We start from the raw sequence: 26,394 nt of genomic DNA on the forward strand, positions 1-26,394 counted from the left end.
TCTAATGACAGTGCTGTAGAAAACATGATTGGCTATGAATCAGTACTGCAAGTCAAATTATTATATGAATTATACATTTCTCATAATTAGTGTTGGATCATTTTGAAACTGCAGTTGCTTTTCTGTGAGGAGCTGTGTATGTTAATAGGAAGCAAGTTCTGTCTTTGTCTAAATTCATCATCCACCAAAATCTTTCCTGGTTGCTTTTCATTTAACATACAATAAATCTTACATAGTATACCTTAAACATTACATTTTTTGCTACGTCAATTGCAATAACTCAGCACAGGACTCTGCATGTTGTAAACCAGCTCAGCTTGAGTGTTCTGACAGGAAGGACGTGTGAGTTACGCAGCCAGAGCATGTGCAGCAGGAGGCAGGGTGGTGCTGGGTCTGGGTTATAAAAAGGTAGTTAAATACACACACCTAGGGTTCTGTTACCATAGTTAGCACCTGGCCACCGAGAAGCTGGACTGGAAGGACTTTGATCACCTGTAACAATATTGGTGATAAGAAAAAAAAAAAGAATAGACAAAATAAAGGAAGGGGAGGATGGAGGAAAAGGAAAAGAGAAAAGGCATCAGAGGTGACACATGGCAGGAATTAACCACTCCCAGGCAAAACCCTTCAGGTTTGCTAAGATACCTACAGTAGACACACATTTGGACACAGACACAAGCTCACATTAAACCCACACACAGAAATATAGAACAAACAAGGTGCAGGTGAAGAATGGAGCAGTTTATGTCCACTGATGAGCATCACTATATGTGTTGAAACAAAGTAAACTATGTGTGTTTACTGTTTAGTTTATAACAAGAAATATTTTTTTTATTGAAAACACTACATACAATTAGAGGAAAAATATCATTTACATGATTTAAATGATTAATAATATATTGTAATTATTTTGTATTTGATTAACTAAGAACATTAAAATAATAATTATCTTCTACTGCTTTCCATAGAGAGACACACTCACACACACACCAATTTTGTCACTAAAAATGACTGGTGAGAATCAGAGTCGCAGGGTCACACATACAATGTCGCACTGCATACTAGCAGATACACAGTACATGTTAATTTGTGAGTACAGCAAAAGGAGATTTTTTTAAAAACCTACTTATTTTTATTTTGAGCAAAAAATAGGTAGAGCGTAAGAGGAAGTGACCCAGGCAGAGCTGGGAATGGCCTGACCAATATGTCCAGGCCACCAAGCAGGTACTTTTTCACTGCCAAATGCAATTTAAGCAGCCACACACGACCTGACTTGCTGATCTGTCACTATTAATCTTCTCTGTGTCTATTTAAATGTGCCATATACTGTACACCAACATGAAATGTAACAATTCTGCTACTATTAACAAAAGATAATAAATGACTTGAACCACTGAAGTAACTTAACATTTTAACTTCAATGGAATTATAGCAATTTGCATTAAATAGGCAATGACTAATTAATAGTCTTTTTGCTGAAAATTAACAATAATTATTATAACTCAATATATCTAAATGTACATATTCAGCAAAAATCTAAAAATATGATTTAGGCATAAAATTTACTTCCTCTGTTTTAAAAATGTATGTTAATATTTACTTCTTGCTTTGCAGTGTACAGCAGACTCGTCCAATCCAGCCATTTGTCTGATCCTCCCAACCCCTGTATTTTTGTTGTTTTTTTTTTGTACCATGATTGCCAGCATGGGGATGGCAGCACCTGTAGCTCTTCTGCAGAACTCTGACTTGCATATCAATTGACCCTGGCACCCCTACTACGTGGTACTCCCCTGGGTACTGACCATTCATCATGGCAGAACGGAAATGTGTTAACACCAGGATTACACTAAATCTGCCGCAGTCCAACTGCAGCCATCATGGCAACAGTATAATAAGTGTTTTATGAATGGTTAAGGGACAATAAAACACTACTGACCTGTACTAGGCCACAGGTGCTTGTTTCTGTGACAACTGCCTGTATATACACGTCATACATGTGTATATGTTTTATATTTATGGATACTTTTAAGAAGCCAAAAGTACACAAGCACAGGAATAACACACTAATTATATACAAGCTGGAGATCTTCTTTTATATGACAGATCGGTGAGACTAACACGAATAAAAATAATTATGAATTGGGGCATACAGACTTAAAAGTTTTTTGTCTTACCATTGCGCGGTGTCCGTTTTCGCCGATCGCGGAAAGCTGCTCCGGACTGTAGGGCTTCCATTAGGCTATCCATCACACCAGTTTCATCTCCCTCTGTAAGAGAACGGATAATAGAGACAAAGATGTTACAATACTTACAATAACGCAGCAGGATGAAATACATAAGATGACATTCACATGAGTCTGTACACATACACATACACAAACACACACATACACACACACACACACACACACACACTTGTGCATGACTGCTTCAAGGTATAATTCTTCGTATTCTGGTATGGAAGCAATGGATGCCCTCTCTACAGGTGCGTGAATAATCACCTTATATCACACTAACAGAGAGCCATGATTCTAAGTGAGATATAAACAAGCCTTTTATAGAGCGTATGAGTGTTGAGACAGAGGCCTGTCACTCCGGCCTGTCCTTTTTTTTTCAGTAAACAGCTGAGGAGGAGGAAAAATACACTTAGCAACTAATACAGGCAGAGGAGCCTCAGGATGAAAGCATCCACTGATGGCCATTGACAGATATTCTTTCTGTGGCTAACGCAGGGGAGCTAAGTGCTCTTTACAAAGATTTAGTGTGGAGCCGCTCAATACCCGGGCGCTCTATCATTGTTCAGTCAATGACACCGGGACCGGCCTTCGAAAAACATTCCCCCTGCCCACCGTTGCAGCTGTCAGAGGCATCCATGAAACTAGAGAACTGGAGGCAGTCGGCATGACTGAAGAGACAGGTAGGAGACACTCAAAGTGCTATGAAGCCAACAGCATGACACGTTGCGCCCACACTGTGCACATGCAACATATCGCTCAATGGAAACAGGGTTCAAAAATAAGCTTGGGTTCTATATCTGGGTCATCTATCTTTGTGCCCCGATACTAATGAGTCAGAGGGATGCTCTTTTTATCATTCTGGTCTAGAACAGACATTATTTTAAACTAGGATCATTAAAGTGACTTATTGTACAGCTAGAGACTTGGCCATCAATTATTTTGCATACACGAGTGAACTAGCTCTTCCCCAATGTTTACCATTAGGGTCCAGGCATCTTGTTTCTCTACTGTGCTTACAGCTATAGCTGAAGGGAAACATTCGAAAATAAGTGGAGGCAACCGCTACTTTCAGCACACAGCACTTTTGTGGACACTAGGGTGATCAATCTTTTGTTACTCGCATGTGCTCAAAGAGACAAGACAGTCAGGCGAATTGAATTTATGAACAAAACATATTGACAATGAATGCTACACAATTAATTTCAGGAAATGGCGGATATTTTGCCATTACCAGAGAAAGTCAGGGCTGCACATTTTTCTCTTCTCCTCCAGCAATAAACCACCCAACCTGCAATCATTCATGCAAGTAAAAGAAGGCAGTACAACCGAGAATAGAAATATGTCTTGTGCAAATTTTAAAAAAGCAACTCTTCACCCGTACTCACACAAATTTTGCTCTCTGTCTCTTTCCTTCTCTTTCTTCAAGTCCTTCCCAAGGGCTACTTTGAAATCCAAGTATCTGTTCAGGCTGTGCGGTGTGCTTAAAAGCAATCCCGATTAAATCAAGCTTAATTAGACCAGCTTTATCAGAACAAAACCAAAGTCGAGCCAAGTAGTGCTTATCTCAAATTGCAGCACTACACCTCAGATAGCAAGCTCATTGGTTTAAAAGGGGGAGCATAGTTTTTGTATGCTGTGGACCTTAAGAACAATGTGGTGAACAACTTGCAGCTACTATAAGTGTATCAACTCCCAAGATCTTCAGTTACCCCTTCTTCTTATGTAGGCTAGCAAGGACACATTGTGAGTCTGACAGAAGGCAGAAAGTGTTAAGTGGCAGGTAAACATTTATCTACAACCACCTTGGCACAAGAAACTTTCTGACAGCTCCTTCTTCACTGCCTTCTTCATGGAGACCTAGACATCACAGGGGGCACCTGACACTTTGATCAATTTGTCCTACTTCTAGCTTAACTGTAGCGCAATTCATCATTTGTAATGGCCAGGACTTGGAGCTGTAGTAGACTGGGGTTCAGGGGGAGGACTGCAGACACAAAGAACCAAAATGACTAAAATGGGAAACATACTCCCCAGTCAACCTATAGTGCTCAATTAACTATGGCCTATTGGGCCACAGCTTAAACTTGTGCAGGCCTTATGCTCAAGACTCAGACTATACACTTATTAACATACATATGGATTTTTTTGTATATATATTCAACAAATCTGCAAAGACAAAGTAAGTCTTTAGTTGAAAACAATCAAATAAAACAGAATAATATTTGACTACTCTTATTCCAGTAATCCTCAGAGCAAACTTTCTTCATTAGTTATTATAACAATGGCCACTTTAGCATACATTTCTTCCTTGTTCCTGCAATTCACTCTTGTCTTATTTTGAGCTGTTAAACCTAGGGCAAATATTCATCTGCTTCTCATTAGCAGCAGTGGTAGATTGCATGCTGGGGAATTACAGAAAAACTAACCTTTTATGCCCAAAGATCTTTCTCAAGAGGAAAGATCCCCTCTGCTCACAGGAAATTGCTTTCTAAATGGGTTAAGATGGGCTAAGACCCAAGACATTGACAAACCCTTCCAGTGATGAAACACCTTGGTGGGCACCTCAACAGACAGCCCTGGGGTCCTTTAATGATCTTATTAAAGCTTGTGGAAGTGTGGAACATGGTTGCGGCTTTTGCACTTTTAGGTACTTTCTTAAACAGTTAAACCTTTAAGAGTAGAAATAAAGCTCTACCACCCAGAGAGAGATGGTGTACCTGCTCCTTCTGTTGTATCTTTCTCTTTGATCCCCCCCCCCCACACACACACACACACCTGATTATCAAGTGGTCCTGAACCCAAAAGCTGTGCCAAATGTAACAGTGAGCCATGGGGATTGGCTCAGTCTGCAATATATTTACAAGCAGCACTATCACATTTTCTAATTAGGAGGGATAACAAGAGCAATGTGCTCTCAGCAGGATTGGCATAAAAACTTCACACACCAGATTAGTTTTTCTCTATGAAAAAAACAAAACAAAAAAAACACCCAAAGTAATGTACTATTTACCAATCCCAGGAGTAGAACAAAAAGTTGAGTGTCAACAGTTGCAAGGGACGAAAGGGAAGGGTGGGAAAAGAATAAGCTCAGATTCTGTTAAGTGCCACTGTTAGGAGGGAAGGGAGATGTAATGGAGGGAGAATACAGGGAGGAAGTGGAGAGAAAGAGTGAAGATGGTTTCTGTGGGCATGTGTGGTGGAGTGGGTTATTGAGAGAGACTAGTGGAGCGAGGCAAGACACAAGGTCATAAAACATCTTCCTGGCTACTTGATGGCCTCAGTCCTGTGACATTGAAACATACACTGCAGTATGCATGCACAGGCACACAGACCCTCAGCTACACTTAAAAACCTGCCCACACATTTTTAGTGATACAAAGTTGTATATTTGCATAGTATTAGCTCCACTTAACTAATCTAAATTTATGGGGCAGATTTCTCTGCAGACAAATGAGTGTAACTTTGACAAACTAAGACAGTGAAGGATGGATAGACACTTAGAGGGAGGCAAATAGAGACTGTACTCAAACTAATGTCAGCAGGATGACCTATACTCATGGCTGCTCCTGGCAAGATCAGTTAGAGGAGACACAGACATCTAGCCAAGTCTTTCACAAAACCAATGTATCATCGAAGCCTCCATACAAACTTTTAATCCTCAGTCACGGACCAATTAGGAATCAAGCAAATATGCTTACGTTATGCAAAACATGACATATCATTTTTTTTATTTCTGCCAATTAAAATCAGTCATCTACAACATTGAAAATATGGATATACTTGCAAAGTAAAAGAATAACTGTCGCCTCGAAAACGTAACATAGCTTTTCACACAATCACCCAAGCAGAAAACCATGCATGTGTTTCAATGAAATGCCGGGCTTTCTTTATAAACACCAAAGGCATGACATTCCTATAATTATGCAGCAGTGTCAACAAAGACTGTTCATGAATTCAATTTGCTGTTTGTCATCTCCTGCATGTGGTGCTGGGGAGGAAACAAAAACAAAAAAACACGGCGGATCGATTGAGAACTCAATTTCTGATGGCTCACATGCAGCCTTCATGATTCATGGGAGAAAGAGGGACAAACAATTATTAGAATTGTAAAAAGCTTCTGTCTGGTACGTGTGGGTTTCTAATATGAAAGACAATTATGGCATCCTATATGCCACAAGTGAAATTGGTAGCAGCAGGGGCATGCTAATTGAAAACACACATAGCATCCTAAGCATACAAAATAATGGCATTTATCATAGTTACATATTTGAATCATCACAGCTTACATATCCTCTGAATTTATATAAGCATAGCACTCTCCCCCCTAACCAAATTAAAGTGTTTGACATGAGAAACATCGGACATAAGAGATGTCTATTATCCACTACTATCCACTATCCTTCCAGTAGCCAATCCCTGAGTCTAATTTGCACTGTAATGAGATCTAATGAGAGCTTACAGGCCCTGTGCTTGATGAATTGAAATCACTGCAAGAGAGGAACACAGTGAGAGTTTAACCTCACCCCAGTCGCCCTCCATGACTCCAGTATAGAAGATGAGGAATAAAAATAATGAAGAGGAGAAGAAGAGAAGAACAAGTTGTTCCTAGATTTTTTTCACTTACTGCGGATTGTTTTTGAACACATTTGAGCCCATCTGTTCCCCCATAGAGAGTCACCTGTGCAATTAACCTGGACCATTAGCCGTGAAACAAAGGCCTCAGTAGAGGGAAGGGGGATGCTGCTTTATGGCCAGGTGGAGAGGAAAAACCACACTTTCTTTCTCATCTCCCTCTCTCTACTCTCACTTGTATGCACCTGGTTCTGTTTTACCTTCACATTTGAATTCAGGCTCAGGCACCTAGACATACACAACCACCTGCATTAGTCGACAACCCCCCTCCTCTTACTATTCTGCTGTCTACTCTCTTACGGTCTGGCTTTGAGCGGAGTCACCCCCTCCCATCGCCCCTCCTTCCCTGCAGTCCCAGCAGCTCCTAAGACCCGGGCAGAAAGAGACCATTACTGCCACAGAGAGAACAGAGAACACAAGTGACCGAAGGACAGCAGCCATGCACCTGTTAGATGTCTTTCCTTTGTTTTTCACTCTCTCCCCTCTTTCTCCATCTCCCTGCAGTCCAACCACCCAACCCTGACAAAAGCATTGACACAATGGCCTGAGAAACTTTTCAGACAAGCCACAATCTTTAATTTGTAGGAGTGTGTGTGTGTGTATGTTTACTTGACTACTTCAGTTCACTTCAGAGGAGAAAGGGGAACGGAAGGGTAAGATGGCTAATAAAAAAGACAGATTTGCCTGCTGATTAATCTGGATTGTTTTACTGTAACAACTTGATGAGCAAACCCACTCATGTCTTTCCTAACTCAATTAGGGATGCTCCCACAACCCTCCATTCCAGGGGGAATGGCAGTGTAGCTACTACTTTTCTCTTACTATGAGCTCCTGTGTGGCGCCAAGGTCAGGGGAGGAAACGCAAGGGGAATGTGGAGAGAGGGCAGGGTGTCTTGAAGATTGGAAAGGTGGGTGGGAGGTCAGATGTGTATTGTGTTTGACATGCATGAAGTAGAAACAAGTGTTGGGGCTAGTCTGGCCTGGTCACTGAAGGCCTGATCCCATACACTGGAAGAAAAAGAGATGTCCTGACTGCGAGAGACTGGTGGAAACGTGGAGAGAAGCTGGATGTCGACAAGGGAGAGATGAAAGTGGATTAGCCGCCGTGGCGATTTGCATTCTGTGGTGGAACGAAAGCCCCTGCGATGCCCCGAATAGATGGATGCATGAATAAGTAAACAAACAAAAACAAAAATAAACCCTCCATCTGGATGGATGCTGCCAGGCCCCATGTGAGAAACAGTAGGGAGGGGAGGTTGGGAGATGGGAAGGAGGGGGGTGGGGGGTGCATGCAACGTAGCAGTCACCATACTCTGCTTCCTCTGCTATAATTTACTTCTTTTGCCTGCAGGGCCCCCAAGTTAACATATTGCTATCACCATCTATCCACTGCTTTTGGCTAGTGTACCCAGTAACACCACTGATACACAAGGGAGAGCTCCAACCCAACACTGACAGATGTTAAGTTGACACACTTTCTCTGAGCCGCATGGGGTCAACATGTCAGGGTGCCAACAGGGCCACAGGAGCCTGTCCTCACAGCAGACCACTACTAATGCTATTCTATTGGCTGGGTACTGCAAATGCTAGGTGCAATATGGTAGACCCTGAGCCATATGTATTTTCACTGTGACCTCACAGCAGGGGATAAGCACTGGTGGTGTCGGGTCTTAACTGTGCTGCCACTGAAACTTGCAAAAATGTGTGGTCTTGCAGGTGACCAGACAGAAAGCACAATTTTTTATAAGGCTCACTCTGCTCAACTTCCAGTAGTATTGTAGCACCTATGTAATGTGAGAGTCGCTCTGCTTTGGAGTTTAGTTTCCGTCATGTATTTCTCTTTTATTCCCTTCTATATACTGTATAATACAGTGTCATTTTTTTCCTGATCTGTTCTTTGCCATGATATCAGCATGATTGTGAAATCTGCTACTGTAAAAAGCCCCAAATGTGCTATATTTTGGGTGTTTATAGCAGTTTTGAAATCCTTCTGTTGGCATAAAATCCATTTTTGTTTGTAGAAAAATAAGAAAAGAAAGATAACCCCAGTGAAAATTGGTGTAGTCTGTGTACTTTCATTCTAGTGTCATCTTGCTGGATCCTTAAGGCCCATTTATACTCCTGCGTAGGGTCTACGTAGACAATCCTTTATACTTGTGCGTAGGTGTGTCCGTCATTCTGCAATTACACCCCCAAACGCTAGTCGGCAGTAGCGCTACAGCGTCCACTGTGTTGACTTTTGCCGGCCGAGCAGAAGAGGAGTGTTGCTTCTGTGTGCATTGCTATCTATCACCGTTTCTTTTTTATACTAGCACTGTGCTTTGTCTAAAGTGCTAAAGTCATAAATGTCCAACTTCTACAAAGGGGCTTCATTGCGTTCTAACATATTCTGCTTCTAATTCACATTCCAAAGTGATGCCGCATTCACACCAAACGCAAATTTTCTCCTCGCGACGCTTTCCTCGCATGAGTACATTCGCTGCAAGTGTTCACACCGTTCACACACAACGCCAGAAGGCGATTTTACCGCGATAACGAGAATAAACACAACTTGCCATTTCTACAACTGTATGAACCCAAAGTAAACATTTTGCTGTGTATAGCAATAAATAGCAATAAACGGATCAAAATGATGCCGAAATAACGACAATATGATGCAGTTTTGTTAAACATATGAATTCATGCTTTGTCAGGTCAGCAAGACAGCGGGACAACTTATAAAATGTTTGTTTTCTGAATGGAGTTCAGATCGATCAGGGCTAAGCTATGCTAACTTGGTCCCAGTATAGTACAACGATAGCTGGAATAAAGTTACATACACATGTTTTCTGAACTCACCAGGTAGTTCAACCTCCTCGCTTTCTTTTCTCCCAGCAATGTCCAGTTTTGTCCGGTTTTAATGTAAATATGAAGTAGTGCCAAACGACGCTAACAACACTGGAACCGGATGTGCACGGAATCTAGCTGCTGAGAAGCTCGACTGAAGATAAATCAACGTTGTAATCCTAAAAACTAAAGTAAAAAGCTAATTTAATAAAAGCAGTTTACTCCAAGCTCCTCCCGCGAGCAAACGGCGTAGTTGTCAGAGCAAAGTCTAGTCCGACTACGGGTGTTTATTAGTCCGAAAGCTGGAGCGCTGCTCCCTGCTCCTCCAGGCCAAGTTTAGCAGCTCTCAGCCGGCCTGCAGATTTTCAATCGCCCGCTCTGCCTGGCCCTCTCCACACAACGCTCTGAAGCTGTCGGTGACGTACGGACAATCTCAACATTGATAGGCTATCGTGACTCAGCGTCACGTCATTTCTCGCTTGAGTTGAAAATATTCAACTCACGCGAATTCATTCGCCTTGCCTTTGCTTCGCCGGCACCGCCCCCTTCGCGTCGCTTCGCGCCGCCCGACAGGAAATCGCTACTCTAAGTGTCTTTTTATTGACTTTGTATTTAAGCTTACGCTCTGAACGCTCGCTTCGCTTTTGCTCTGAAAGCATCATAAAGTGCAATTTATACTTCTGCGTCAAATTGACGGCGTAGGCTACGAGGCTACGCAGAGGCTACACCTGCCTGACGTGCACCTCCTCAAAAATGTAACCAGTGGCGAGTTCAGCGCAGACAAAACGTAGCAAAACGTTTACAACGGAAACGGTGGTCCCCTGACCACCCTGTTGTGTACGCAAGCGCACTGCATTTTCCTGCCTTTTTAACGCTGTTGTGTTTACAAACTTGTTGCAGCTGATTGGGTAACACCTGAGACACGCCCACCGAACAGGAGCAAACATTCTTCGAAGCCCGTTGCAGAACGTTGTGCAACGTTGCAAGGAAACATGTCGTTCAATCAGAAAATGTTGCAAACTGGTGCAAAACGTTTTGAGATTGAACTCGCCCTACACGTCGAGTCGACAGGGACCGTAAGCTCTGATTGGTCGGCTGGGTAGTCCCGCAATGCCTCTGAGCCGACCAGAAGTACCCCGCACTTTGAGGTAACATTTACTAGCAGCCAAAATGGCGGCTGTAACACAGTGAATCAATATATTTGACCGTCGCAATCCGAGCGAAATGACTCGTTTAGCTATCAGAATGTGATCCATTCGGTCGGTAACATTTGAAAAGGCTACACGACCCACACGTTTACAATTTTACCCCATTTACGTTAGCAGAGCTCTAAACCGGAAGCTAGCCTGCTCGGCTGAAAAAAAAGTCAACACAGTGGACGCTGTAGTTTGTTTGGGGGTGTAATTGCAGAATGATGGACACACCTACGCACAAGTATAAATGCATGGCTACGCGCAGGAGTATAAATGGAAAGGCCCATTTATACTCCTGCGTAGGGTCTACGTGCTTCAAAGCGGCGTGTTACTTAAAAGCGCTTCACGTTGCACAACATTCTGCAACGGGCTTCAAGGTATGTTTGCTCCCGTTTGGTGGGCGTGTCTCAGGTGTTACCCAATCAGCTGCAACAAGTTTGTAAACACAACGGCGTTAAAAAGGCAGGAAAAAAATGTTCTGCTACGTTTTGTCTGCGCTGAACTCGCCTGTAGTTACATTTTTGAGGAGGTGCACAGCAGGCGATGGCGTAGCCTCTGCGTAGCCTCGTAGCCTACACCGTCACCTACGCTGTCGATTTGACGCAGAAATATAAATTACACTTAAGAAGGCCTCTATTATGAAGCAGCAACAGAAAGTGCAGACTCAATCCTCAGGGTTAGTGATGGACTGTTGACTGGTCTACTTCCAAGGACAATTTCAGTGTCAGCGGATTGGTTTTAAATATTGCAGGGGAGGTATTGTCAAAGGGGATGCAGGCACAGTGAACTGGGTTGATGAAGAAGGACAGGCTTATTGTAGATTGGGTTAACCTCAAACCCCCGACACATTAACAAGCCAACGACACCTTTTACTGTGCGGTTCTGGTGTATGAACAAGAACGGCCCTGATCTATTATTGCTATGCCAGCATAGTTGCTTTTGTATATGGCAAGGCATTGTACAAACATTTAGCACATATGGTTGTTCATACCAAGGCCACTATAATAAATCGGGTTATTCGAAAAAAGGGATGTCAAAGAGGCTTTGGCATGCGGAAGTATATTAAGATGCCATAAACATTCTGGATTTCATCCATCCAGGGCAGTGTAGAATACCCATTCTACATGGCTGGCACATTTGGATAGCAATTGCACAGTTTTGGAATCCAGATCAAGATAACATCTGAACCAAACCACACATGGGCTGTTTGCATCACTGAAAGGCGTTGCTGTCTGGGGAAGCTAAATGGATTTGACAATGGGATTTGATGGTCTTTGTAGTGAGGGTAATTAGGTTTGATTGACTGTAAAGTGACTGGCGAGGTCCAGATCTGGGAGGGGAAATGATCAGACACTTGAACCACCCACAAATTAATGAGAGTCAACTGTGCTGCGCTGATTTCACTAAGAAGAGGAACAGTTATGAAAGCAATGGGATAGAGAAAAGGACCTGGTGGGATGAGTATATAGTGTGTGTGTGAAGAAGTGAGGGAGAGACATGGAAATAGAGACACAGACTCAGAGGAAATAGGAGAGAGAAAACAGGAAATACGTGTACCTGATGCATGTCTCACTTCCTTTATTGTGACCTTAACCAAATTAATTAATTAAATTAAGATAAAAGATTAAAGTAAGCATCAAGGTGCAATCTAAATGTGTTCTTTGTCTTTCTCTCAATACAAAATAAGGTGCCACAAATAAAAAAAGACAAACAAAAAACATCTTTAGCTTGGCAATTTAATGCAAGGCCGACACACAAAATGTGGGATAGACTATTCCCTGGTGTTGTCTTACTTGCTAATGAACTATGGTATTTATCATAGAATATTAAAGGGCTTCCTGTGAAGCCAGTCTCGTTTTCCTCATGCTGACATTTATTTATGGAAATGCATTTGGAAATATTATAATTTGGTATGATGTTTATTGTTATGAGATCACCTTCACTTACAAAATGCAATTTTGCAGTCAATCTGATGCATTTGATCATTGCATGTGCTTTGTTTATGGATAACTCTCTTTTTCTCCATGTTTTGTATTCATGCTGCTTGCTCTTATAGGCCTTAGCTCAGAAGCAGTCAGCCATATTCTGTGTGCGATCATCGCCTTGAGGCAGATTCCGATTTCGACTGGAGATACAGCGCAATCTAATATGCTGTTATTTATTAGAATGGGTCTATGACAGCAGATAATCCTGGTGCCTTTGTTCCCATCTTTCAAGGTAATGATGGAATTCACCAATCCATACTCGGGAGTTTCAGAGCACGGCTTGCACTTCCTGCACTCTGGGTCGGCACAGCTCAAATGCAAGGACAAAGAAAAAAGCAAGTTTGGCATTATACTGCTGTGACATTAACTTGTAGATGTAGTGAAAGAGCCTTCATTTTTATAACGCATCAGAAACTACAAATATATAACCAGACATGGAAGCCATCATTGGCATGACAAAGAAATGAAACGTGAGGAGATAAATAGGCAGCAAATTCAGAAGGATTGTGCCATATATCATCATTATATTCTGGAAAGGTCTGTCCTTGTTCTTTATGTTCTATAGCGAGCTAATACTGGCTACCCAAACTAAGCTGAGAAATTGTGAGAATCTCAGAAACATTTGTTTTATCTACTTGAGTTTGTGACCTCCACATCTCTACAAGCTATCTCCCCTGGTAATATTGTTTGTCATGGCGCTTGTGCTGTGGAGACACTATGCAAACTTCGAGAGCTAACCTGTCCACCTCACCTCCACCTGTCAATGCTTGTCTATGATCACCTAGCTGGCATGGCTGCGGCACAGGTATGCACTGCCCTACCGGCAGCTGTCAGTGTCACACAAAGCCATCAATCCACATCTCTGCCACTGTCATTCCTGACAGGACTCCGCCAGCCACAACCAGTCAGACAGCTGCACAGAAATATGTCAATTTAGTTTAGCATGCCACACTAATAGACTTGAATTTTCACTTTGCACAAACAGCACACACAACAGGGAAAAGAGAACACTTTCTGATGACAACATGTTAGCTTTAGAGAATCAATACAAGTGATCTTAATAAACTATCAGCCTCTAAGAATAGCTGGATCTTAATTTGTCAGAATCGTAAATGTGTATTTTCCGACAAATATTACATTACATTATATTTTAAAGCCATCATGTATTAGCATGTAGACTGAAGCATATGAATAATACTTAAATGTACAAAACATGTACAGAAATGCAGTCACCAACCTTTTATTTGGTAAATTTAATGCTTTTTTCAAGAGGGACCTGCTTTTATGTATGTAAACGTACACTAGTTCATCCCCAAAGTGTGAAAGGTTGACAAGGAGGATGCATAAATAGAAGTTACAGGCCCATCCTTGTCAATATGCCAACTTCTCTCTGCAGAGAATAATAGAGACATGGAGACCTCATTCTAGCAGGCTTTGCTTAACGGGAAAAATGCCTTGATCTCCAATACCCAAAAAAACGGCTTTATGGGCATTTTGTTGTGTCTTTGAGAAGTTGAACATAATAAGACCTGTATTTTCCATTAATGGGCTGGTTTTTAAACACAGTGATATATGTATATACAAGCTGTTCCAGCTGTTGTGTGAACAATGATAACTACATTTAAGATGATGATAATATGTATTCAATAGTTAAATGAACACACCTTTAGCATAACACCACAAAACCTATTTTCCCACTATAATATTCCCACTGAGCAACTCAATGTATGGGTCTGCAATCTGCTGGTGTCTGCAAGCTGTTGCAAAAATGGATTGAAGCGGATGGGTGGGATCTAATTCGTACAGTAAAAAAAAAAAATCACTTTGCAGGTAAAACTTAATTATAAAAACAGCATCTGTGAAGCCTCTACATGTGTTTTTTGGGGTTTAATAATTTATAATAATACTGTCTAGGACAATGTTAATACAAAAAGTTTGTTTTCCACTCAAAACATTTTATTTTGACACCTAAGATTAGCTAAGAAAAGGATTTCATCTAATACTGCACACGTCCAGGTGGATTACATTTAATGTGTGTAGTCGAGTAAGATGGCAGACAGTTGGTACACTCATAAAAGTTGTTGTAAAACTCACTGGCTACAACCAATATGCTTCTAAACTTGATATTCCTCAGGTTGGCAATAAACATGTTTTTCAGAGGTTCATATGGGGAAGGGGGCTGGTACACAAGCTATTGCAACTCTTCACATACTGAAAACCATACTGTGTAAAGTAGGTCTGAGAAAAGTTGACAGAAAACATGTTAAACACAACGTTCTCCACTCTTTCTTTGTGGTACCTCGGAGAAATGCTTGGACTAAATAAAAATGTTCAAAAAACTTGTCGTTTGTTTATTCCTATGTGCCTTATACCAAGCTGCATTGTGCTCAAAGCAGCATGTGCACTCTGTTCTGCTCTGTTCAAAGCTTAGTGGATCTGACTGGGGAACACAGTTGACATGTGGGTGCAGACACTTGCCCCAGACGGGGGCACTGACCCTGGTGATACCAGCCGAGTAGGTGGCCTGAGGGACCTGTTACTCCTCACAAATGCCTTACAGAAACAAAGTCCAGATGCTCTACCACGCTGCAGCTCTTGACACACTCAGCATGCTGCTTGTGACATTGTTTCATATGCCGCAATAAAAAATATCCTGGTGTGATGAACCATCTTCCTCTATTTTAGAAAGAGGCATTATTTTCGGTTTATTCTACAGTGTTCAACAGTTATTTCCAGTGAAGTAAAGCGATTTAGTAGATGTTGAACATCTGGTCAGTTCTAGAGAATATGGAAATCCACTTAGAGCAAATTAAAACAAATGGGGTGACCGGGTAATGATTTCATAAGCAATTTCCTACATTGGGATTTGTAATACTTCACAAGGAAAACACGTTTAGCTCTGCACTTGTCTCATCTATCAATCATGCTTGTTGAAGAAGTGTACACGTCAGTGCACTCGCAGAGGGTATAATCTCAAGTTTTATCAACTGGGAAATGTGAGAATTTTTTATTTATTTTTAATCAGTTTTCTAAAAGCATTTGTCTGTTTCCCCTCCCCCACCCTGGTGCCATCCTGGCAAAAGCTAAATGAATTAAATTCTCATTAAATATGCATTTCATTGTTAATCATTTGCAAGCGAAGAGGATTAGGTCGCAATTTGTGAAATGACATAAAAATCTATCCCTTCTCAAAAATAGCCTCTTGAAATTGCATTAAACACAATAGTATGATCCATCAATCTTTTTAAGCAATAAAATTAGTAAATCAGTAAATCCATAAAACAGATACAATACTGACCTGTACATAATTCTCATAATACAATGGCCATATGTTTACTCCATCTGCTCGAGCTAATGGATTTGTAAACATAAAAATGTATTATCTATATACCCCCCCCCCCCCCCACTCCCTCCCTCCATGATTCAAATAGGGAAAACAAGAATGTGTATATTAAACTAGAGATGTATTGCACCACTTCAATTAGCCTTTCAACATTTTAATCGTAAAATGAATGCAGAAAATGTTTGGACATGATTAATTGATGGTAAAAGGAATTTTTAAAAGCCTCTTTGTGCATCTATCTTATTTTCATCAACCTTCACAGAAAACACGGGTGATGCTCAGCATGAAATATTGATGTGAAAAGTCTTCTCAAACAACTTAAGTCCTCAAAATATCCGAAGCACACACTGAATGTTGAATTGAACAGAATGGGAGAGAAGAGCCAAGACTCTCAAGCCAAGGCTGTCAACTAGAGAGTGGAGGCACAGAAAAGAAAGATGTGCAACAAGAAAACACTGAATATCCTGCTATGTGGGTTCCAACCTAACAGCTTAAAGAGAAACACAAAAGCAGAACACCAAGCTGCTGTAACCTCCAACCTGCTTCTGGCTCAAATTCATTTCCATTCACAGGATCCGTTTGAAGTGCTCAGCATTTGATGGTCCTTTCTCTGATTACATTTCACAAAGAGACAAGTTAGTACACAAAACGGAACTATTCAAGGTTTAATGAAAATGCGTAGTCAATGCAGGTAAGAACCTTGACAGGGGAAAAGCAGCCTGGGTTTAGCACATCTTGAATTTAAAAGTGTGTGTTTCATTACTGCCAAGGTCATTGTGATCGCGACAGTCCAACGAGCTAGGTGTTGGTGTCGAGGACAATCCCCACTATCTCCAAGGCTGCAGGCAACGTTGCCCATGTCATCCCTAATGTTTTATTCATACAAGTCATATTATGGCATTCAGAAACCGAGATCAAAATCTGCTCTGGCTGAAATTATTTAATATCATACCTACTTCTCTGCCCTTCTCCATCTGGTTAGCCAGAATGAGAGAGAGGGGTAGACAGCCTCTTTCAGCTCAGCCATGTTGGATTATTAAAAGTGAAGCTTTCAAAGAGGTCACTGCTCAGGGAAAAAAAAAAATAGGGAGGGAAAAACTGTAGCATGCATCAATTATCTTGGAGAGTTTGTGGCATACTGAAGACTGTCTTGTCATATTTCCCAATGTGGCTGAGCTACAGAGAGGTCCTTGGCTGGCGCTGACATTTAGAAGCTGGTGAATTGTAGAAATCCCAGTCTGTTTGTCAAAAAAATGGACAAAAGACCACAGTGACTGCTTGCAAAGCCCCTTCAGGCTTGAAATTCCTTCACAATGTCATTGGCATAACTAGACACATGCATCCAGCTCTGTCACTTTAACTTTTCATGTCTGAACAACTGCAACTTATACTAATCAATATGTGGTTTACTGCCATTGCTGGAGGACAACATACTAATTCCAATGATTCACAACAATAAATATAGCAAGCTGCCCTGCAAATAGCCTGGATGAATAACAATTTGCTCTTGTACATGACCAGTGATAAACCAGCAGCAACAGCTTGGCGTGTTAGAAGCCTAATCTACAAAGCAACTTTCAAACTCTTTTATAAGTTGACCCCAGCTTCCTATCTTTACATGTGACCTAAATCCTGCAAGCCTCTGTCAGTTCTATGAGGGCTCAACAAAGTCTTTGTGTTTATTAATGACCACACTCCAATTACTCTTGCAACTGTGAAATTATAACACTTATATACATTGAATGTGTTAAATGTTTAGAAATGTTTAGAAATGTATGTGCATATTACTACAGGAGAGAATGTTTCTGTCTATGTGAGCAAATGTACCATGGAAAAAAAGCAAGCTAAAAGTAGCATAATCTGTCTGTTGTTTGGGAGCATTGTATCGGCTGTGGGAGTAAGTATAAGATTCCTTCATAGCTGAAAAAAGATGACTCCCCCCACTCCTACACATTATCCTGTTCCTTCAGAGTTCAAATCTATGTGAAGCTCCCCCCAGCCCCCCCTTTCCATCCTCCCTGTTCTCCTCCTCATAACTCCCCACCTGCCTCTCCGTCTCTGTCTCTGTGGTGGTGCAGGGAGAAGTGGCATACCTTTGTTCATGTCAATCAGCTGCTTCTTCTTCTGCTGGCGCTCCTGCTTCTCGCGCTCTGCCTTCTCCTTCGCCAGCTTGGCTCTCTTGATCTTCTCCTCCATCTCCCTCTTCTTGTGGTTCTCCTTCACTGCTTCCTGATGAGGCGCACGCACGCACGCACACACACACACACACACAGATAAAATCACAATATGGCTACTGTCACCACCACTCTGTTAGTGTCTTCACTACTGTATAGTGTTCACAAGCAGTAGCATGCCATCAGCAAATTCTTATTCAGAGATTCGTTTGATAGTTAGAGATAAGCTGGAATAAACAATATATCATGCCTTGTGTAGACCTTTTTTAATACAAGCATATTTGTCAGTAAGGTTTCTGCATATTTTCATTAACACAAAAAGCTGATTTGTTGTCAATAATACAACAACATGGCACATGTATAAAAAAGGCTAGATGATCATCACATGTTTTTACCATGCCAGTATATTTCCATATTTTACTATGAGGGGCCCTAGCATGAGAAGTGTAGCAGCAGTGTGCCAGTCTCTGAGGAGGGAGAAAGAGATACTATCCTCCTCCTCCTCCCCCTCCTTTGTGACAGGCTGAAATGTCAGGAAGGAGTCCGAGAAAAAGAGATAATCAACGGTACGGATTCAGCTTTTACAAATGTGTCAGTTTGTTCTTGTGCCAACAAAGAGTAAGATGCAACTGTGTGACCTTTGGAGACAACAAAATGTGCTCTCATCTTAGGCCTGTGGCACAGCGCTTGGCAGGATCCATCATAGGTGTATTTGTGTGAGAGGTCACACTGTATGTGTATACATGCATATGAGCCGGTGTCCATGGGTATCTTTGTGCTTGTGCTCATCCATGGTATCCCCCCCTTATGTATGCGTGTGTGTGTGTCAGTAAGTGAAGGCATGGCGTTGTCTGTGCACTGATATAATAAGTGGCGACAGTTGCCCCCCACCATCTAATGCCCCTGTGGTCCTTGTGTGTGTGTGTGTGTGTCATGTTGGCAGCTAAAAGAGAGGGATTACAGAGATTGTGGGTAAGGAACAAGGAAAGAGCAGCTCATCATGCCAGTCAATAGTAGAGATTTGCTCCGTGTCCAAGGACACAAGCCCTCATTGTCACTGTCTCATTGTGGGATGACAAGGGCAATGGGGGGGGTGGGGGGGTGGGGGGGTGGAGTGAGTTTTGTATTGTGTGCATTACACAAACATAAGAAGGGATGTTTTGCTTTGTCATCTGCTTAAAGTTGGTGACCACTTAAAAATCAACCTACTTTTATCACTGCATCAAGGTTATTGTAAATGATACAGCTACACTCTGTAAGGGATATTGACTGTGTGCACTTTGCTGCAGAGTGTGTAAGAGCTGTGCTGTATAGTCGGTAATGGAACTGCTAACTTGCACATTTTGTTTAAGTGATGGGCAGCACTGGCAGCACAAATCAAATGAATTTCTGTCCTCATTCACTGACAGGACTCAATTCATTTTGGAAGTAATATCACTGCATTGCTCAACATCTACAGCATAACTTCGTAGATAATTTATGTGTATTACAAATAAAATCCTGCAGGCAAAACTTATTTTAAACAAACAACTAATTCTGGATGTAAACATGATTATGCAACGTAATTATGTTGCCCTAATCACACAGCACCACTAATTACCATAGCAACAAATATGTTTTCAGTGGTCTCTTATTTTTCTCTTTACCATTCTCTTTACCTAGTTTGCCTTTGGCAACAACTGATTGTATCAGGTCTCATTTTCTTGCCAACTTTCAATATTGTAGGAAGACATACAAGAGATAAACAAGCCTCATGAGATGCATTTTCAAAAATAATCTTCAGTGCAGGGAACCAGATTTAAACATCATTGGAACATGAGACAAAAGATCTAGTTGCTCTCAAATCTGCTCAAATGTTTGTATGAATTCAAACAATGTTGAAAAATATTTTTGAATGCATCATCGTTTTCTCTCGAGCTCATATATCCAAGATCAAAGCACACTATTTACAATCTGATTTCAGGTGAGCACTAAAACAAGTTACTTTTATCCTTCACACAGTCAGCTGTCCATCAGTGAAGGTTGTCACTAACATTTTAGTGGCACCCAATGAAAGCATAAATATTATATTCAAATGAAAACAATCTACAATAACTCTGATCTTCTAATTGATGTATACAATGTATACATGTATAATAAATATTTAATCCCACTGGCAGGGGCATCTGGGTCCAGCAGGAGTAGTTTTTACAGTATTAACTTCTGTGGCACCACAAACCAATTAATTAAGAATTACAAATCTAATTAATTTCATGGCAAATATTTAATATTGAAATATACAGTTTGATTAGTTTGAGTATGGCGGTTCATTCATTAAACTATTTTCTAGATATGTTGACCATATCTCATTGCCTTTCTGAGTGAATGAAACTTGCTCAAGTGTCCTAGGTACATAACTTCAGTCTGGCGATAACAGGTAGTTATATTATTGATTTTAGTTTCTGAGGCTGATATTTTTGCTTAAAGTCTAAGAAATGTTGGGAATAAGAAAGAAAAAAATGAGACCCAGTTTATTTTTTTTACTAATGGCTACCAATTACTGTAATACAGAAATGCACTATAGGGAGGATTTTCTTTGCAAACTAAATCATCCAATTACAAAGGTTTAGAAAATGGATAACAATAAAATAGAGAATGGGGAATTGAATAAGAGATACAACAAAAAGACTACAGTCAGAAATGTAGTGCGGCACTTCAAACTAACCCACCCCCCACATGATATTATCTCCCATGGTAGACAGTGTCCTTTGTGGCCCTCATTCTACATAATAACTACTTAAATACAACTCTGAAATCCTGCAGTCCAGAGGCCATGTTTATGACAGGCTCTGTGCCCTGATCCCCTCTGGTGTAAAGTAGGAAAATCCAGTGCAAATACTGTGTACATATTGCACAGGGGGTATGTAAATTTAGAGGAATTGGAATCATCTCAAAAAGACATAACTAAATGCATGGTTTTGCATAATAACACCTTAATGCCGGGTGTTGTCAGCAACACTATTGATGCAGCACATTCTTGCTTTTCAGGCTCACAGAGAGTATGTCACACTTATGGCCTCCAGCCTGTCTAAGAGGGAGATTATAAGTACTCCTCTATCTATACCTGGCTGGAAAAGTGAATGCTGTGCAACCCCCAGGTCCAATCCACCAACAAGGGCAAGGCAGCATTTTTCCCCTTCCAGGTCTGTTCTTTCAATAATTCATGAAGTGTGTTTGCTGTTCTTCCTTGACCCTGCACAACGCAATACATCTCCCAGAGCATGGCTCCCCTCCCATGCATACAAGTTTGCCAGTCCAATGAGGGAGCAATGAGTATTTCCAACTGCTCAGTTGCACCAGTGATCTCACACAGAGAGTGGCACTGCTATATCTCATTTGAATTTTACAAACACTACAGCGCCTGGGCTATAAGCAGGAAATGTGTTTATTAGCCATCTGTTACACTGTTTGCCAGTAGGTGGGGAGAAATGGCTTCACAAAGTTATAGGTTACAGATTGTGAGACTTCTGTTCTGTGGTATAGACATATTCCCATACTGATAGGTGACCTCCAAAATCTGGTGCAATGGTTTTTATGACTGTCACGCTAGTGTAAGTAAAAATACAGAGGAAACATGAAAGTGATTCAGCAAGAAGGTGGGGAGAGTGGCACTGTCAGAGCATCATCTTGAGCATTATCAGCATGATTATGATAATTTGTCATATCGTGAAGGAATTAGCAAGCTTTAGAAAAATCAAATGGGCTCAAAAGTGGATGGCTGCACCCACACACACAGGCACACTCACAAATCATCATTCTAATCTCATAGATGCTCTATCTTGCTACTTTGTGAACCCGGTCTGGGTCTTTTGGTCTTATTAGAAAGTCACTCAATTAACAAGGAAGACTGTTAGCTCATCCCAGCCCATCTGTTGTGCTTTGATAACTCATTAATGGAAAAACCCTCATCCCCCATGCTCCTGGTCAGGATTACACATACAGACCCTGCGATTGCATTTCACTCATACTCTATTTCAGAATATGGCAGTCGCATTAAATTAACAAATTGTTGGACTCTTCGAATACTGACTCCATGTGCTGAAATCAAATAATATTTCATTGGCCACAGAAAGAAAAAAGAGAATGGGACGGGAGTGAGGGAGAGAAAGAGAATGAAACAGAAGGAAAATAGAGTTAATGGATTCTCTTATCAGTTACATTCAGTTCTGTGAGGACTGTCTGTCAATGCGTTTACTCAAATGCCTCATGTCGGTCGGGTGCATTAAGCCCTTGCTTTTTAGTAAAAGCAATTTAGGGTGACTGTATTGCAATGGAATTCTTTAATACTGCGGGTGCTTTGTGCTGTGAATGCATTACACAGGGCAATGCGACATAGAAGTTAGCGAAGATGTTTTGTCTGAGTCAAACAACTCAATGTCTCAATATTGAAATAAAGGGAGGCATTGCAGGCATATCAAGCAGTTAAATTCAGGGGTCTTTTTTTTTTAATTATTAGCTGCCAAGAAGTCATGGTGTTCATTAGATTTGCCATTTGGAACAAATCAGTAATGGTTGATGTAGGTCGACTTTGTCAGAGATAAATGACTAGCAGACATTTCCCTAAAATTCCTTCACTGACAAGAAAAGCTGAGGATGCTGCTGCAAAGGAGCTAGCTCAGTTGTTTTCACAGGGTAAGAAAAAAACTCAACAACATTCAAGTAGAAACAACCATTGAATCCTTGTGCTCTGCAAGCAGATGGGATTAGCCTTTCTGTCAGCAGAGCTGAGGAGCCAAAAACTATAAATAATATCTGAAGAATATGGTGATTAAAGGATTGTTTTTATATGAATACATTAACTTATAACCACCACCACCCCCACCCCTCCCAAACCCCACCACAACACTTTATCCCACTCACTTCCCTCCCCTTATCCATAGCAGGAAAGTTTAAATCAGTAATAAAATATTCATATGTAGCTATTTGCTTGAGAGAATAATTTATTTTCTTGGGTGGATGCCTCTTTTAGAGATATGCAACTTTAGAATCCTTGAGGGAGTGTTGTGTTGTGTGCTGGTGTACTTTGATCAGTGGGAATGAAAAGTTGGTTTCAGATGGGGATCAGAGTAAAGAGAGGAAAAGGATTCAGACAAGGGGACCTTGGCATTTACATTAATGGATTGTGAAGACTGAGAGCATGCCTTCTGGACACCATGTCATCATCCTGACACCGGGAAGTTTTGGGGCAGTGCCAGGAGGGTTGGATAGACTGTAGAAGGTGGGAAAGCAAAGACACTTGAATCAATGTTTAACAGACTTGTGTACTCCGGAAAAAAAGGAACTCTCAGTTTGTTCTGTGATGATGTGGCGTTTACCTTGTCATTATTGTTATCTCTTTAAAAACAAATCTTCTTTTCCCCATGTGCTCTATTTACTGCTCTCATTAACCACATTTCCTGTAACAATGGCAAGCAGCAGGACATTTTTGTTTCACTTTTATCCAGTACTTTTACCTCAGTAGTCATTATTTTTCATTTGTTTTATACTTTTATTGTAGTCATTTAGACAAAAATACTGTAAATTGTGTAGACATTATAGGGAATACATACATACTATTTTTGTGTTCCATAATTGTAATTTTAGTAGATGGAAATATTACACATTTCACAAAAATCTTGTCTCAGCCATACACAAAATAATTTTAAAGTCTCAGGAGGATAGTGAAATGCAATTTCATCTACTTTAGGACTTGGGAATATTAACCTCTTCTCTAGATTCATTAGCACTAACAAAATCCAGCAAGATCTGCAATGCGCCATAGTGACAGCACATGCACACACATACACACAGGCAGAACAGCTTAAGAAACTTGCCCAAGCCTCTTTTATCAGTAAGACACTGACATTATACCTTCTTTACTTCTCAGCATTTCTACTTTAAAATAATATATTCTAATCTGTTTTATAACTTTGTTCTTTCCTCACAGGTCCCAGGTCAGCACTAGATGTTCCTTAATCAGTACTAGTAGGAAGAAAAAGTTCATAAGTGTCTACTCTACTCTTTAAAAACAAAAGCCAAGTTATGTTAGGCAGATTTAAACATCTGACTCTCTATATACTCAAGTAAATGCCATTATACTTGTATCCACTCCCCCTCCCCGCAAGTGGCTAATCCTTTCTTGCCAGGCCGTAAATAATAAAGTTGTTAAATAAAGGTTTAATAATAAAGAATAAAAATAATTAAGCATTTTTGTTTCCCATTTGGATGTAGCATATACTATATAACATTATGTACTGTGCAAATTCATTTCAAATACACTACACACTAATACAGTAAAGTACCATAAATAAAATATAGTTTACTTCAAATTATAGCCTAAACAGTATTGTGCGGTTTACAAATACAGCAAAGTGCAAATAGGCTACTGAGCCAAGCTTCAGGTTTCAGTGCATTTCTACATTTTTAATGGGCCTGAAAGAACACTGTCAAGCTATCGTCTAACTGCTAGAATTCATAAAACATTCAGATTTTTTTTCACCCACATGTTGTCATGTATGAGAAGACCCATAATGAACCCCCTGCACAAGGACTACATGATTATTATAAGTGAATTACTTAATTCACTGATTCTGTCCCAAACTTTTTGTTGCATATATGCAGTATTTGTTAGCAATAATAACTTACCCTATGAATTTTGTTATATTATTACAACTGTGTTTTACTATATTATCATTCACTATGCAGTTCTTGAGAAATACATCAAGAAGTTACAATAACAATTTGTTATAAACTATTTATCACATGTTTATTTTCTGATTATAAACACTTTGGGAGTATTGTTATCAAGAAGAAACCTCTATTTATAACCTTTCAGACTAAGATGGCATTGAAGAAAATGAAAAAGAAAAACGTCAGTGACAAAAAAGAGGTTATGTCAGAAAAGATCTTTGGCAGACACAGTGGCATTATGACCTACTAAAAGATGACATATGGAAGGAAATCACACAGCAGGTGAGTGCAGTTACATTCTTGTGGAGAAGAACTTAAAAGAAGTACTGAAAAGCATGTCAGGGCCAACCAAGGGAATATAAAGATCAAAATAGGTGACCAGAAAATAAACAAGCTGAGGAAAGAATGTGAAATCACCCCAACAACTGAAACTGATTGGCTCAAAAGCACACATTGTGAGGTAAAATCAGATGACTGGGAGGTAAATGTTTGTACCCTCGTTGCTCACGTCCAGTTTACAGTTGTATAATGACTCCTGTAGATCTACAAAAAGAGCTGTACAGTGACATTGTTGGAGTTACCTCAGCTTGAAAGCATGGGGGGACATTATAACAGAAAGCCAACTTTGGAGTCGGGGTTTGGAAGATGTAGGTAGGCATTTCTATCAGGCAGGAAGGGTTCTGTAAAAAGCTGTGAATATGTTTTATTATGGGGAGTGAAGGTTCAAGTGTTTTTAGAGCTTGACTGGCACTAAGGACTAAAATCTCAACCACTGCTGCTTCAATTCTGACATTTCTTGGCCATGCAATACCAAATCACTTAAGTACCCTTTTAACATCCAGTTTTGCCAGTTTGGTATCTTGGTGACTCGCTATGCACCACAGTGGGAGAAGGCGCGGCACAGTCTGTAGCAATGCCAATCTAGCAGCGCCCTGCCATCATGGTGCCAAAAATTAAAATGTCTTGTGTGGTCCGCTGCACACCTTCTCAGAGCAGCACAGCATACTGTTTTATTGTTATTATGCTATGGAACCAAAAATGTGAGCTGCCGGGGCTGAGTCGCTCTTTTTCAGGGCTTGTCTGGTTTGGCAACGCCGGTTAGCATCATCTAGGCTTTAGTTATCTGGAATGCTACAGCCAATTAGAGGAATAGTGGTGAGTCTTCTGGCAAAGGATACTGAGTAGGTGTAGTAGATCAAAATCAGAATCAGTCTACTCTCTCCTGTAAATCGCATGTTGCTGTTTTCAGTGAATGTTACTAATTCAATTTGACTGTTGTATTTGAATTTTTTGAAA

General features: G+C 40.6%; 1 protein-coding gene across 1 annotated transcript in view; it reads right to left on the bottom strand.

Annotated features, from left to right (window-relative positions):
- The window catches only part of diaph2 (diaphanous-related formin 2), a 434,333-nt gene that overhangs the window by 51,345 nt on the left and 356,594 nt on the right, over positions 1–26,394 (bottom strand). The window contains exons 26-28 of the mRNA XM_038699417.1: positions 18,310–18,445; positions 2,175–2,267; positions 427–492 (exon numbers count right to left, since the gene is read on the bottom strand). Of these exons, the coding sequence (XP_038555345.1) occupies positions 427–492; positions 2,175–2,267; positions 18,310–18,445 (295 nt within the window). The remainder of the gene's footprint in view (positions 1–426; positions 493–2,174; positions 2,268–18,309; positions 18,446–26,394) is intronic.

Source organism: Micropterus salmoides, unplaced genomic scaffold (assembly GCF_014851395.1).
Source record: "Micropterus salmoides isolate LMB-PRFRI ecotype aquatic unplaced genomic scaffold, ASM1485139v1 Ms_hic_scaffold_5, whole genome shotgun sequence".
Taxonomy (NCBI): domain Eukaryota; kingdom Metazoa; phylum Chordata; class Actinopteri; order Centrarchiformes; family Centrarchidae; genus Micropterus; species Micropterus salmoides.